The sequence below is a fragment of the Eubalaena glacialis genome, chromosome 18 (genome assembly GCF_028564815.1).
Source record: "Eubalaena glacialis isolate mEubGla1 chromosome 18, mEubGla1.1.hap2.+ XY, whole genome shotgun sequence".
NCBI classification, from domain to species: domain Eukaryota; kingdom Metazoa; phylum Chordata; class Mammalia; order Artiodactyla; family Balaenidae; genus Eubalaena; species Eubalaena glacialis.
The window spans coordinates 6,683,008-6,697,414 of record NC_083733.1 but is presented as its reverse complement, the minus strand read 5'-3'; the positions used below and the strand labels follow the sequence as shown (position 1 = coordinate 6,697,414).

Genomic DNA, 14,407 nt, shown 5'->3' with positions numbered 1-14,407 from the left:
AATCATACAGTAATGCAACCTTTTGAAACCGGCTTTTGCTCAACATAATTCAAAGGAAATATATTTTGACCAAGGCATATGTAGCTCAAAAACAAACAAGCAAAACCAAACATATAAACAAAAATCCTTTCTTCCAGCATAGCACTAGAAAGTCTCTTTTAATTTCAGTCTCTTGAAACACAACATACCTTATGCCCCACATCTGTGAGACTTGGATCAAGGATCAAACAGCACTGCCAGGTCACTATCCAACTTCTGAGATCACAACTTCTACAACCAAAACAGAGATCTCAGTTTTTCCAGAGCCCAAGCTGTATTAATATTTACATGTCCAGAGGACAGAAATAAATGGAAAAAAATCATAGATGTTCTCTAGAAGTGTTTAACAACCTTATCTGCCCATTGGAATCACCTGGGGGAGCTTTTAAAAATCCCAGTGCCTTGGCAAATAATAGGAAGGACTAATAGGGAGCTTACTTTGTGCCAAACACTGTTCTAATATATTAATTCACTTAACTTTCATAACAACCCTGTGATACATGTATTATCATTATTCTTAATTTATAGATTAAAGGACAGGCACATAAACATAAACTGGTTTTCCTAACTTTAACTGCTTTTACTAATCAATGGCAGAGCTGGGATTTGAACACAGGCAGTGTTGGCTCCAGAACCTGGCTCTTAACTGCTGCCCTCTGCTAACCTCCCTTCCAGCTGGCCAAGCTCACCTCACCTCTAAAAACCGTGGAGAAATGAGAATAGTCTAACCGCACAGACTGGGTTGAAACTTAGATCAAGTTGCTTTAACTTCTTTGGCCCTTCTCCCCAGTCAAAGGAAGGAGTTGGATTTTGAACTCTTAAGATTTGGTGAAACTAAAACTCACTTAAATAAGAATCAGCTGGTCATACGTGACAAGACAGGAACCAGAGTTGAATGTTTGATGCCAGATACTACACTGAAATTTCACCAGTTAAGCCTCAGGACTCTTCCTTTTAAGTGACAGGGTCAAACCTCAGACAGACTTAAGGGAGAAGGAGGTGATTAGCTCACCGACTGTTTGGAATCAAGTTCCGAGTCATCGTTAACTCTCCCCCACCTCCACTCCCCGTTTCCGTCCTCAACCCCTACCTCCAGCTTTCTGAGCTCCCTTCTCGCTCCTCTGCTTCCCTTTGTTTCCCTTCTCCTGTGTGGAGGCAGAAATGGCCCCTGGGAGTGCTGGTGTTGCACCGTTATCACACTTAAGTAGCCAGGAATAAACCATAAAAGCATCTCCCTTCCACGATCTAGGTCAGGACTCTGGCTCAGCTGAGGTCACATGCCCAGCCCCAAGCCAATCTCCGGGTCCAGGGGATGGGATATGATGATCAGTCAGTCTGCCTCTCTGAATGAGGACAAACCGTTGACTGACAGCCTTCCTACAAAGACAGGGAGGTAAGGATGAGTGTTTCCCAAAAGGAAGTTATGTGAGCCAGACCAAAGCTTTTTTTTTTTTTTCATTTTGGTCACACCGCGCGCGGCATGTGAGATCTTAGTTCCCCCACCAGGGATGAAACGCGCGCCCACTGCATTGGACGGCCAGGGAAGTCCCAGACCAAAGCTTTAATAATCATGTAAGAATCATGATGATAATTGACATTAGCTATTCTAGGTATCTCTACTTCAATGCCTACATTCCCTGCCCCCAGTTTGATTGGGCTATAATTGGCATATAACATTGTATTAGTTTCAGGTGTACCACATGATTTGCTATATGTATATGTTGCGAAATGATTACCACAATAAGCTTAGTTAACATCCATCACCTCACAGTTACAATTTTTTTTCTTGGGATAAGAGCTTTTAAGATTTACTCTCTTGGACTTCCCTGGTGGCGCAATGGTTAAGAATCCGCCTGCCAATGCAAGGGACACGGGGTTCGAGCCCTGGTCCGGGAAGATCCCACATGCCGCGGAGCAACTAAGCCTGTGCGCTACAACTACTGAGCCTGTGCTCTAGAGCCCACGAGCCACAACTACTGAAGCCCACGTGTCTAGAGCCCATGCTCCTCAGCAAGAGAAGCCACCACAGTGAGAAGCCCGCGCACCACAATAAAGAGCAGCCCCCGCTCGCCGCAACTAGAGAAAGCCCACGCGCAGCAACGAAGACCCAACACAGTCAAAAATAAAAAATATAAATAAATAAATTTATAAAAATTTACTGTTAACAGCTATCAAATATACAACACAGTATTGTTAACTATAGTCAGTATGTTGCACATTACGTCCCCAGAATGTATTTATGTTATAACTGGAAGTTTGTACCTTTTGACCACCTTCATGCATTTCCCCAGCACCCCACCCCTCACCTCTGGTAATCACCAATCTGTTCTCTGTATCCATGAGTTAGCGTTTTTTGTGTGTTTTTTTTTTAAAGATTCCACATATAAGGGAGATACCACGGTATTTGTCTTTCTCTGTCTGACTTATTTTACTTAGCGTAATGCCCTCAAGGTCCATAGATATGTACCTAGGAAACCGTCACCACAATCAAGATAGTGAACATGATCTTCATTCCCCAGACTTCCTTGTCCCCTATTCTAACCCATATACCCTGGTCCCCCAGCAGGTAACCACTGATCCATTCTATCACTATAGATTTGTTGGCATTTTCTAGAATTATAAATAAATGGAATCATACAATACATACTGTTTTTTTGTCCGGCTCTTTCTTTCACCATAATTAGAGACTCATCCATGCTGTTGTGTGTATCAAGTTCATTCCTTCTAACGGCTGAGTTGTATTCCATTGTACGGCTGTATCACAGTTTATCAATTCAGCCAGTGGATGCTTCTTTGACCAGGGAAACCTTTGCCAAACCTGGGACCCTTAATGTCATGGGCTCAGTCATCCTGGGTTCCCCATGAGGTCTCCTGGGTGCTCTGAACTCCTTCATAATCTCGTGTTTTCCAGTGAAAGGACACCAGGAACACACCCGTATTCATTTCCTAGGGCCGCCGTAACAAATTAGAGCGGCTTAAAACAACAGGAATCTATACTGTCACAGTTCTGGCGGCCAGAAGTTCTGAAATCAAAGTGCTGGCAGCGCCACCTCCCTCTGAAGGCTGTAAGGGAGAATGCCTCCTTGCCTGTCCCAGCTTCTGTAGCCCCAGGCATTCCTAGGCTTGTGGCAGCATCACTCAAATCTCTGTCTCCATCTTGACATGGTCTGCTCCCTTGTTTCTCTGTGTCTTCTCTTTCTCTGTCTCTTACAAGGACAGCCATCATTGGATTTAGGACCCATCCTAATCCAGGATGGTCTCATCTTGAGATTTGTACCTTAATTACATCTGCAGAGAACCTTATTCCAAGTAAGGTCACACCACTTTTCTGGCTTCCTTTGCTTCTGCCTTCCATAGCTCATCCCTCACAGCTGGTCCAATGAGAGACGCAGTTTAAGGCTCAATCTCTCTCAGCTTCTGAAAGAAATGTGATTCAAGTGGAATAAAGAGCATCTGTCCCCAGCCCTAGCTAGCCCTCCTAGAATAAGTCCTTTCTCACACCCTCTTTTTTTTAACCCCCAATTTATTATTTTACAGCTCTACAGGCCAGAAGTCTGAAATGAGTCTCATTGGGCTAAAACCAATGTTTTGGCAGGGCTGAGTTCCTTCTGGAGGCTCTACGAGCAAATCCATTTCCTTGTCTTTTCTAGGTTCTAGAGGCTGCCTGCATTCTTGGTTCGTGGTCCCATTTCTCTGTCTTTAAAGCAGCAACAACAGGCCATCTCTCTCATTCCAATGCCCTTCTCACCTCTCTTTCACTTATAAGGACCCTTGTGATTACATTGGGCCCACCTGGATAATCCAGGCTAAGCTCATGATCTCAAGGTTGATTAGCAACCTCAGTTCCCCCTTTTCCATATAATCTAACATATTCATATGTTCCAGAGACATCTCTGGACATCTTTGAGGGACCATTATTCTGCCTACCATACCTCTCTTTCCTATTTTCCACTTTCTCTGTATCCCTAGTGATTTCCTCAGATCTAGCTTTTAGGTAACAAATTCTCAACTGTGTTTGAACTACCATCTAATTTGTCTGAATTTTTTTTTTTTCTGAAGTTTAGTTGATTTACAATATTGTGTTAGTTTCAGGTGTACAGCAAAGTAGTTCATATATATATTTCAGATTTTTCATTATAGGTTATTATAAGATATTGAATATAGTTCTCTGTGCTATACAATAAATCCTTGTTGCTTATCTAATTTATGTATAGTAGCTTGTAACTGTTAATCCCATACTTCTAATTTATTCTCCCCCTGCTTTCCCCTTTGGTAACCATAAGTTTGTTTTCTATGTCTGTGAGTCTGTTTCTGTTTTGTATATTGATTCATTTGTAGTATTTTTTAGATCCCACATATAAGTGATATCATATAATTTTGTCATTGTCTGACTTACTTCACTAATAGTCTCAGGTCCATCCATACTGCTGCAAATGGCAATATTTCATTATTTTTTATGGCTGAGTACTATTCCATTTCATATATATGGTATGTATATATACCACAGCTTCTTAAGCCAACTGTCTGTTGATGGGCACTTGGGTTGTTTCCATGTCTTGGCTATTGTAAATAGTGCTACTATGAACATTGGGGTGTATGATGTATCTTTTCAAATTAGAGTTTTCATCTTTTCTGGATACATATGCAGGAGTGGGATACCTGGATCGTATGGTAGCTCTTTTTTTAGTTTTTAAAGTAATCTCCATACTGTTTTCTATAGCGGCTGCACCAATTTACATTCCCATCAATGGTGTAATAGGGTTCCCTTTCTGCCACACTCTCTCCAGCATTTATTATTTATAGACTTCTTGATGACAGCCATTCTGACTGCTCATACCCTCTTACAGAGATGCCCCACGGTTCCCTATGGCGTGTGTTACTCCTTGTTGCAAGAAGTATTAAACCCAATTTGTTCAACTACAAGCTCTGTAATGGAGAGAACAGTGCCCACTCTGCCCCCACTTCCCCAAAGATATGTCCACCCAGAACCTCAGAATGTAGGTTGGCCAAACTGGAAGGTCAGAGGCTGGGGCAGATGCTCTTTATCCCACCTAAATCACATTTAGCTTAGAAGCTGAGAGAGATTGAGCCTTATACTTGGTTTGCCATTGGACCAGCTGTGATGAAGCAGGCATGGAAAGCAAAAGCAAAGGAAGCCAGACAATGATGTGACCAAGAATATGCGTTCACCTGCATACAGAGGGCCTTTGTCTTCCTTTCTCTGCCTTAGTCACCACTGATACCAGTTCCTGGCATGAAGTAGGTGCCATCTAAATACTTAGTGGATGAACAAATGAAAACATCAGACCTGATTTTTTTTTTCCCTCCCATTATTCCCATAGGAGGGGTTCCAATGGAGAAGATGGCAGCCTATAGCTCATCCAAGGCAGCTCTGACCATGTTTTCAGCAGTCATGAGACAAGAGCTATCCAAATGGGGAGTTAAAGTCTCTGTCATCCAGCCTGGAGGCTTCCGAACAAGTAGGTGTCTGAGCCCAAGAGCCCTGCAATATTCATTCTGGAAGGGATGCTGAAGGTCCTTTGTTTTTGACAGAGTTCAAGCCAAACCCCTCAGTGGTGGACCAAAGAGGGGTTGGGATGGGTGGGCTTCTTCTAAGCATAGAGGGGCAGGTGCCAGGTTTTGCAATGTACGGTTGCTCCCCTGCCTCTTTTCACCAAGGAATTAAGTTTTGATGTTATGTATTTTTCAAACACAACCTCCTCCCCTCTGAAGGACATGACCCACATCCTTCTACCCCGGGAGGAGATGGCCATCCTCTCCTCTCCGCTGCCTGAATTTCTGGACTCTGAGCAGATGTAGACGACCCCATGGCTCAGTCCTTAGTTCTGGGTCATCAACCATGTAATCGGTGATCTAAATGAAGATGTAAAAGAGCGTATCTAATAAAAGACCACACACTGGGAGGGATGCCTAACACACTAAAGAACAAACCCTAGAGGTTTGAATATTAACCCAAATGCACCAGATAAAAATCTAAAAGAAAAGCAGAACTTTGTCTTGAAGCATTTAGCAGCCAGGATCTCCCAGAGTTGTTCAGGAGGAGCATGAAGACTCGGTGAAAGGGCTCATCTGGGAAGGAAACCGAGGGAAAGAGACCTGGGCCACTCAGGTTGAAAGGCAGGACCAGGGCAGTAGGAATGGAGGGAAGGTGAAGTCTTGAGAGGGGTTTCCAACTTGGGGACTCCCTGGGCAGGTAGGAGAGTTGAGGGGAGTTGATGCAGAAGGAGCGTGGGTCAAAGATGATGCCGAATATGGCAGCCTGAGAGGCAGAGCACAAAAAGCTGCCTGACAGCTAGTGGAAGGGGAGAATGATGAATTTGATTTTGAACCTGGCAGGAGGATTGAGAGTTTGGTGACACAGCCAATGAAAACTTCCAACACACAGATGCAAGATTCCCTTTGGACCAGAGAGCAACCCTGCAGTTAAGTTACAGTTTCAAGGACTCACTGAAATTGTCATAGCTAGCATTTTGGGCAGCTGTTCTTATCAGGCACTAGCCATTTTCCGTACATTCTTTCCTGATATTGTTGATCTTATTTTTTTAATTGAGAAATATATCATATACACACATAGTTTAATAAATTATCAATATTATAAAAATTCATGTACTTAACATGCAGATAAAAAAATAAAACATTGCCAGCTCTCAGAAGCCCTCACATGGTCCTCTCCAGTTTTAGCCCTCTCCTCCCTGCAACATGTAACCTGTCGTACTTTTTGTAACATTCATTTATTTGCCGTTCTTGACAGTGTTCCATGCATACATGCATCCCCAAACAATAGTTTGGCTTTACTGGTTTTTGAACTTTAAATGGAATCAATGTGTATGTATTTTTTTGCGTCTGGCTTCTTTCACCAAACATTATGTTTTCACAGTTCATTTATATTGTGTGTAGCTGTAGTTCATTCATTTTCATTGCTAGTATTCTGTGAATATGCCACAATTTTTCTACTATCGATGGGATATTTGGGTCACTTTTGGACGACTGTGAACAATTCAGCTGTGGACCTTCTGGCACACCTACTCTGGCATATGTGTGTGTGATTTTTCCTATGACATATACCCAGGAATGGGATGACTGGATCACAGATTTTAATTATCTCCAACTTTATTGGATATTTCCAAATTGTTTCCTTAATTATCATTCCAGTTTTACTCCCATCCTTTCCATATATGTCTTAATCTGCATCACAGCCCTGAGGAGTAGGTTTAATTGACATCATTCACCAGGTGAGGACACTGAAGTAGGATGGGTAATATATAGCTCAGCATGGACATCTGTGACACCACGATGGTGGGGAATTTGAAACCAGATCCCTAGGTGCAGATCCTGGTTCTTTCTTTTATATCAGGATGTCCTCAGTTTAAAGCTGACATTTGATGGGCTCTCTAAAGGCAAGAGGCCAGACGGTGGAGAGCTGAGGACTTAAGTTTGGAGAATGACATTTGAAGTGGGGGATGAGACAAGGAATCTTTAGGGACACAAAGAGCTCCTGAAGACATTCAGGGAAACATATCAGATTTTTTGGGTACCCTGCAATAAAAAATAGCTCAAGCATATTGCACGCTTCGCAGATTTTAAGACTGTGTACAATCTCATTTAATCCTCACCTATGAGGTAGGCATCATAATATTCCCATCTTATGGGTAGAAAACCGAGGCTCAGAGAAGTTAAGGAATTTCTCAAGCCACAGTGCTGATATGAGGCAGAGATGGGATTTGGATCCACGTCATCTTACCAGTTTTATTGTGCGTAGCCCCAAAGTGGCAGGGGATGGGCAAGTGTGTGTCAAAAGTGGCAGATGAAGATTGACAAAAGGGTGGTGGCTTTGTCACCAATAAAGAGAGTTTTGGGGATTTTGGACAGGGTAGGCACAAGAGTGATTAGAAAGTCCATGAGGTGTTTAAAGAGGGAGGAAGTGGAGAGGAAAAGGAATCCCCTGTGAGAGTAGAGACTGGGGCAGAAGTAGCTGGAGGAACAATAGTTCATGCAAACATGTTTTTTAAGATGCAGAAGTGTCTGGAGTAGTAACTGTCAGGGTAATCATTTCTTTAAGTACGGTCCTGCCTTCATGAAAAGAAATGAGCAGTTGAAACTCCGTTTGCATTTCCATGAGTATAATTGGATTTCACTGGCTTACATTTCATAGTGAGGTTCCCCTGCAGTCCTGGTATCCAGGAGTCACCCAAGCTAGCAAAAACTCATCCCCAAAGCAATCCCTGAGCAATCACACACTTTGTAGGAGGGAGTGTGGGTTGCTGCAACCTTTCTGGAAAGTAATCTGGTACTAGCTATTAAAATTCAAAATGGGGGCTTCCCTGGTGGCGCAGTGGTTGAGAATCTGCCTGCCAATGCAGGGGACACGGGTTCGAGCCCTGGTCTGGGAAGATCCCACATGCCGCGGAGCGACTAGGCCTGTGTGCCACAACTACTGAGCCTGCGCGTCTGGAGCCTGTGCTCCGCAACAAGAGAGGCCGCGACAGTGAGAGGCCCGCGCACCGCGATGAAGAGTGGCCCCCGCTCGCCACAGCTGGAGAAAGCCCTCGCACAGAAACGAAGACCCAACACAGCCAAAAATAAATAAATAAATAAATAAATAAAGGAAAAAAAAAAGCGCCATGGAATAATTAATTAAAAAAAAAATTCAAAATGAATGTGTTTTTTGACCAGACAGCCACCCTCTGGGGACCGTAGCCTAAAGAAGTGAACGCCGAAAAACAAAAGGATACATTGTGCAAAGCTGGTGATGGCAGCGTTCCCTGAAATGGTGAAACCTAGGAACGACTGGCAAGTCCTTTGATAGAGAAATGGTGACTAAAAGCTGCTCAATGGAAAATTCTGCTGCTCTGGTTTAAAACTATAGCCATTGACCAGGAGGCAGGTCTGTGATCCATTACTAAGCAAACAAACAAAAATCAAAACCCACAGACAAACAAAAAAGCAAATTCCTGGAAAATACGTCTAGTATGATCCTTTTTGTGTTTTGTTTGTTCCTGGTAAAATAAAATTAAGCCAAAGCCAAACATATCTATATGTTTGTATGAGCAAGGAGGGAGTGTAGAATGACACACAATACTGTAAGTTTCCTCAGAGGAGATTAATTTTAAAAACATATGCATCTCCTTATTATTCATTATTTATATAATGAGCAGCCATTGCTACTATATTTTAAAGTAAATATATAGATACTATTAGATTTTATATAATAAGCAAGAATTTACTTCTATATTAAATATATGGTTATATAATCACATATAATTTATATGTTAAAATTTAATGTATTATTTAAAATGAAATTAAAATTATATTTATTAAATAGATAACATGAGGGACTTCCCTGGTGGTCCAGTGGTTAAGACTTCGCCTTCCAGTGCCGGGGCGGGGTTGTGGGGATGGGAGGGGTGGGATATGGGTTCGATCCCTGGTCAGGGAGTTAGGATCCCACATGCCTTGGGGCCAAAAAACCAAAAACATAAAATAGAAGCAACACTGTAACAAATTCAAGAAAGACTTAAAAAAAAAATAGATAGCATGATGCTCAACATTACATATTTTTTTAACCTTTTCTTTTTTTTTTTTTTTGGCCGCATGGCTTGCAGGAACTTCCCTGACCAGGGATTGAACCCAGGCCATGGCAGCGGAAGCCCGGAATCCCAACCACTAGGCCACCAGGGAACTCCCAACATTATATATTTAATTTTATACACAGAAGCAGGCGTTACTGCTATATTTAAAAAAATTATGTGTATGTATATATGTAGGTATATACATACCGTATAGATAATATATATTATATACATTATATTTTATATTGTATATAATAGTCATGAAAAGATATGTACTAGAATGTTTGTGGCAGCACTATTCGTAAGAGCCTCAAATTGAAAACAACCCAAACGCCCATCATAGTATAATAGATAAATAATTTATGGCATATTTACAGAATGGAAAGCTACTGACTACACAATACATGCATCCATGTGTGCATATGTCTAAAGTCAGGCAAAGCTACTCTACTCTGCTCATCTGACAGTGGCTCCTGGGAAGGTGGCCAAGGCTGGTTTGTCCTTTTCTTGGTCTGGTTGCTGGTTACATGAGCTATTCGGTTTGTGCAAACCTATTCATCTGTGCTCTGTTCTGTATGTATGTTTAAAAGAATAGACTTGCCATTATAAAGCACATACTTTAAAAGGCATTTGGGAATGTCCTTCCCAACAGAAGCCAGTTCATAAGGGCCTTCTTCCCAATTAGGGGTAGGACATGCCTGTTTTAGCCTTCCCAGCATCTGAGCCTCTCTTTTTTTCTTGCATCTCAGACATCACAGGCACGAGTGACACGTGGGACAAGCTGGAGAAAAACATCCTGGACCACCTCACCCCTGACGTGCAAGAGGACTACGGCCAGGACTATATCCTTAGGGAACGCAATTTTCTCATGTTAATGCAAACCTACTCCGTAATGGACGTCTCCCCAGTGCTCCTGGACGTCCAGCATGCCATCTCTGCTAAGAGCCCCTTTGCATTTTATGCACCGGGGAAAATGTCTTATCTGTGGCTCTGCTTTGTTTCCTTTAGCCCTACTGGCATATTTGATTATTTTAGCAAAAAAATGCACAGCCATGGAAAGAGCATGCCCAGAGTGTTAAGCATGCCTAACTGGAAGAATGAGGCCATGTAGGCAAATCAGTGGGAAATGTTAGAGTCTTGGAATGAAAGGGAATCTTGAGCTTCCCATTAAAGTTGTGGTTTCCTACCTTGCAGCCCCTGTGAACTCTGTTGGTTGAATAGTGAGACAGCAGGGAAGAGGGCAGGGCACAACCTTGAAAAGAATGACATAGACATTGAGCATATGACATAAAACTGGTTAGAACCGACTAGGCCCAAGATGGCAGAAGATTCAACTTCCAGTGGCCCTTCAGCCTCATTATACGTTCACTGTAATATATTACCTAAATGACACACCCACTGGTGCCATAATAGTTCTGAGGCAGACCATAAAAAGCCAAAAAGTGGGCGGTGGCCCAATTCCTGGAAATCCCCACCCCTTCCCCGAAATAGTTGGAATAATCCTCCCACTCGTTAGCCTATGAAATCACCCAGCCCATAAAAACTAACCACCCCATATTTTGGGGTGCTCTCAAGCCTTTTGAGATGGACCAAATTCTGTCTATGGGGTGTGTATCTCTCTCAGTAAATCTACTTCTTACGTATCACTTTGTCTCTTACTGAATTCCTTCTGTGATGAGACATAAAGAACCTGAGCTTCATTAAGTCGTGAGACCAGGTGTGCGATTTCAATTAAAAAACGGTGGGTTTGAGTCTCAGTCTGGGTTGTGAGGTTTCAGTAGGACTTACTGCAGGGTGGAAATGATCACCATGGAGAGCATTAATTGGGTGTTTACACTGAATACATTTCAGATATTCTCTCATCTAGTTCTCATTTGAGAATGGAGGTAGGAATCTTCACCCCTACTTCACAGGTAAGGGAATTAAGGATCAGAGAAGTTAAGTTCCTAGTTCATTGTCACACAGCTAACAAAAGGCAGAGCTAGAATTGAAATCCAGGTTGGACTCCACTGCCTGCCAGGAGAGGCAGAAGAGAAAGAGAGATGAAGAGGGAAAAGAGAGAGGAAAGGGAGAAAAGGTGGAGGAAATGGTAAGGACCACAGTCAAATCGAGTCTTTCTCACTGTGCATTGATATCCTACTGTAACTACTGCTTCCAAGGTATTGGATTCATTGTCTGTAATCAGCGCTCCATGCCCCTCTTCTCCCTTCCTCTACCAGGAGCCCTGGGGATAATAGGATGAGGTCTCCCGTCTCAAGCAGTGCCCCTGAAGTCTTTTGGCAGACATGGGGCATGTGACTGGCTGGGTTTGGTGTCCATAGTAACCATCCCTGTGGCCTCCATCTGAGCATCCAGGATGGAAAAGGCAGCATTATCACTTGGAGAAGGCCAGCTGAAAGGAGCAACATCAGATACGAAGCGAGGTGTAGCCAAGTTCACCTGGTAGAGGCAAAAGGGGAGGAGCTGGTGAACAGAGGGGGCATGAAAGTAACCAGAAAAAAACCCATCTTGGCATGAGGGAAGCAGAGGTCCAGATATCTTGCTCATTGCAAACCTCCCTTTGTCCCATTTCCTTTCTAGAATGTGCAGGTTTTCTATTTTCCAACCCCATGGAGGTTTGGGGAGAGTAGATAAACTGACAATGCTCTGTGATTTCACCCCAAAGAAAATAATAAAAAAAGATATAGTGAGATAGTTATAAAATACTAATATGATACATTTTTAATGGCTGGTCATGCTGACTGTCCAGTGGTTCTACAGCATTGTTTTAGGGTAGAACAGAAAAAAAAAAAGAAGAAAAAAAATCAAGTGTTAAGTGCCGATTTCCAAAATAGGCACTTTTTGGGGATAATAGTTATGAAGCCCAAGGCTTCCATTTGCATGATTTGGCTGTTGAGAGAACAAAGTTTTTATACAACCTGCTGTCCAGGGTTTGGAGGACTGAGGATTGTGTGTTTCACTCTAAGCCAGTGGTTCTCAAAGTGTGGTCCCTGGACCTGCAGCATCAGCATCACCTGAGAACAGTTGACCTAAAATAATAAAACAGCCAGTTATTATTTTACCAGCAAAATGAGTTTATTCAAAACAGCAAAGAATTGCAACTTGGGACAGGCAATCTATGGCAAACCACAGGCAAGTCTAGAGAACAGAGAGGTCTTTTCTTTTATAGAGGAGAAGGGGGAGTTGGGAGGAGCTGTTATAAACAAAGAGTCCATTGGAGGAAACTGGGAGTTCGAAGTGTAGTGGCTTTTCATTGGCTGAGCTGTGACAGTCTCTCATTGGCTGGAACGTTGCCCAGCAAGGAGTTCTTCCTCCTGCTGGGTAGTAAAGTAGTAACCTTCTTCCTACTGGAGATGCAAAGTACCTCTCTTTCTGATGGGTCTGCAATTCCTCTAGTGGTCGGGCAATGAGAGCACCCCCTTCTGGCCTCCTGACTCCATTTAAAATGAGGTTTCTCTTTATTAATTTCCAGAGAACCTATTAGAAATGCAGGTTCTCAGGAGCCAACCCAATGGTACTTTAGGTTCCTATGGCTGCTGTAACAAATCACAAAAAAACTTAGCAGCTTAAGACAACAGACATTTATTATTTTACACTTCTGGAGGTCAGAATTCTGAAACGGGTCATACAAGGGTAAAGTTGTCAGCAGAGCTGTGTTCCTTCTGGAGGCTCTAGGGGAGAATTCATTTCCTGCCTTTTCCAGCTTCCAAAAGTCTTCTGTATTTCTTTGCTTGTGGCTGCATCACTCTGCCTCCTTCATCTCATCTCCTTTGACTCTTACCCTCCTGACTCACTCTTTTAAGGAACTTATGATGACATTGGACCCACACAGATAATCCAGGATCATCTCCCATCTCAAGATCCTTAACTTAATCATGTCTGCAAAGTCCCTTTTGCCATGTGAGGGTCACATATTCACAGGCTCCAGGAATTCTTGTGCCATTATCATTAGCCATACATCAGACCATTATTCTACCGACCATACCTACTAAATCAGAAATTCTGGGGGTGGGCCCAGCAACTTGTGTTGTAATGAGCCCTCCAGGAGATGCACACCCGAGTTTGAGAATCACTGCTCTAAGCCATAGAGTAAGCAGGCTGCGGGATTTGTGGTCAGGTCACAGAAGGAGAGGGAATCTCCTTGAGGACAGTGGGAGAGAGCTGGAGACATCAAAGAGGGTCTACTTTCTGTTCCGTAGCCTCCCAGGGGTTGAAATCACTGTGAGGCATGGGGAGAAGGTGCTGAATACAGACCCAGGTGGGTCTGAGAATGCTGGATCAGAGAAGCTCCTAGTTGGTTTCCCATAGGAGTGCTTCCACACTACCTTGGGGTTACCTCGGAGGGAAAGAAACCACAGTGTGGCCTATCTGGTTGGAGAAAGACTGACCACCTCTCACCAGCACTCCGCCCATGACTCCTCTGGGTTTGGGGGTCTGGAATAGTTGCTGAGTCTCCTGGAGAGAGTAGTGAAGGGCTCCAGAATGAAGACCCAGCGCACCTGTGGGGTGGTTCAGGGGAATACTGTAGCAGAGGCCACTTGAGCTAAAGCGAGGATGAGAACTCCAACCAGAGGCCAGTGAAGATGAGACAACGCTGCTTCCCTGGTGCCAGGAAAATACACCAGCGCCTACGAACCCAGATTCTTAGGATTGGGGCAAGGAAAAGAAGAAGAGATGGCAGGGGAGGGGATCTTGAATTCCACTGCACATTCATCTGGAAGACCCTGTTTTAAACCAGAAGAGACTAAGTTATCTGAAAGTATTAATAAGCATTAAAA

At 43.2% G+C, this 14,407-nt stretch overlaps 1 protein-coding gene across 1 annotated transcript in view; it reads left to right on the top strand.

The window, feature by feature from the left end:
* The window catches only part of HSD17B2 (hydroxysteroid 17-beta dehydrogenase 2), a 70,705-nt gene extending 59,444 nt beyond the window's left edge, over window positions 1-11,261 (top strand). The window contains exons 4-5 of the mRNA XM_061173286.1: window positions 5,382-5,519; window positions 10,379-11,261. Coding sequence (XP_061029269.1) covers window positions 5,382-5,519; window positions 10,379-10,740 — 500 coding nt within the window. The 3' untranslated portion in view covers window positions 10,741-11,261. The remainder of the gene's footprint in view (window positions 1-5,381; window positions 5,520-10,378) is intronic.
* Window positions 11,262-14,407: the final 3,146 nt, after the last annotated feature.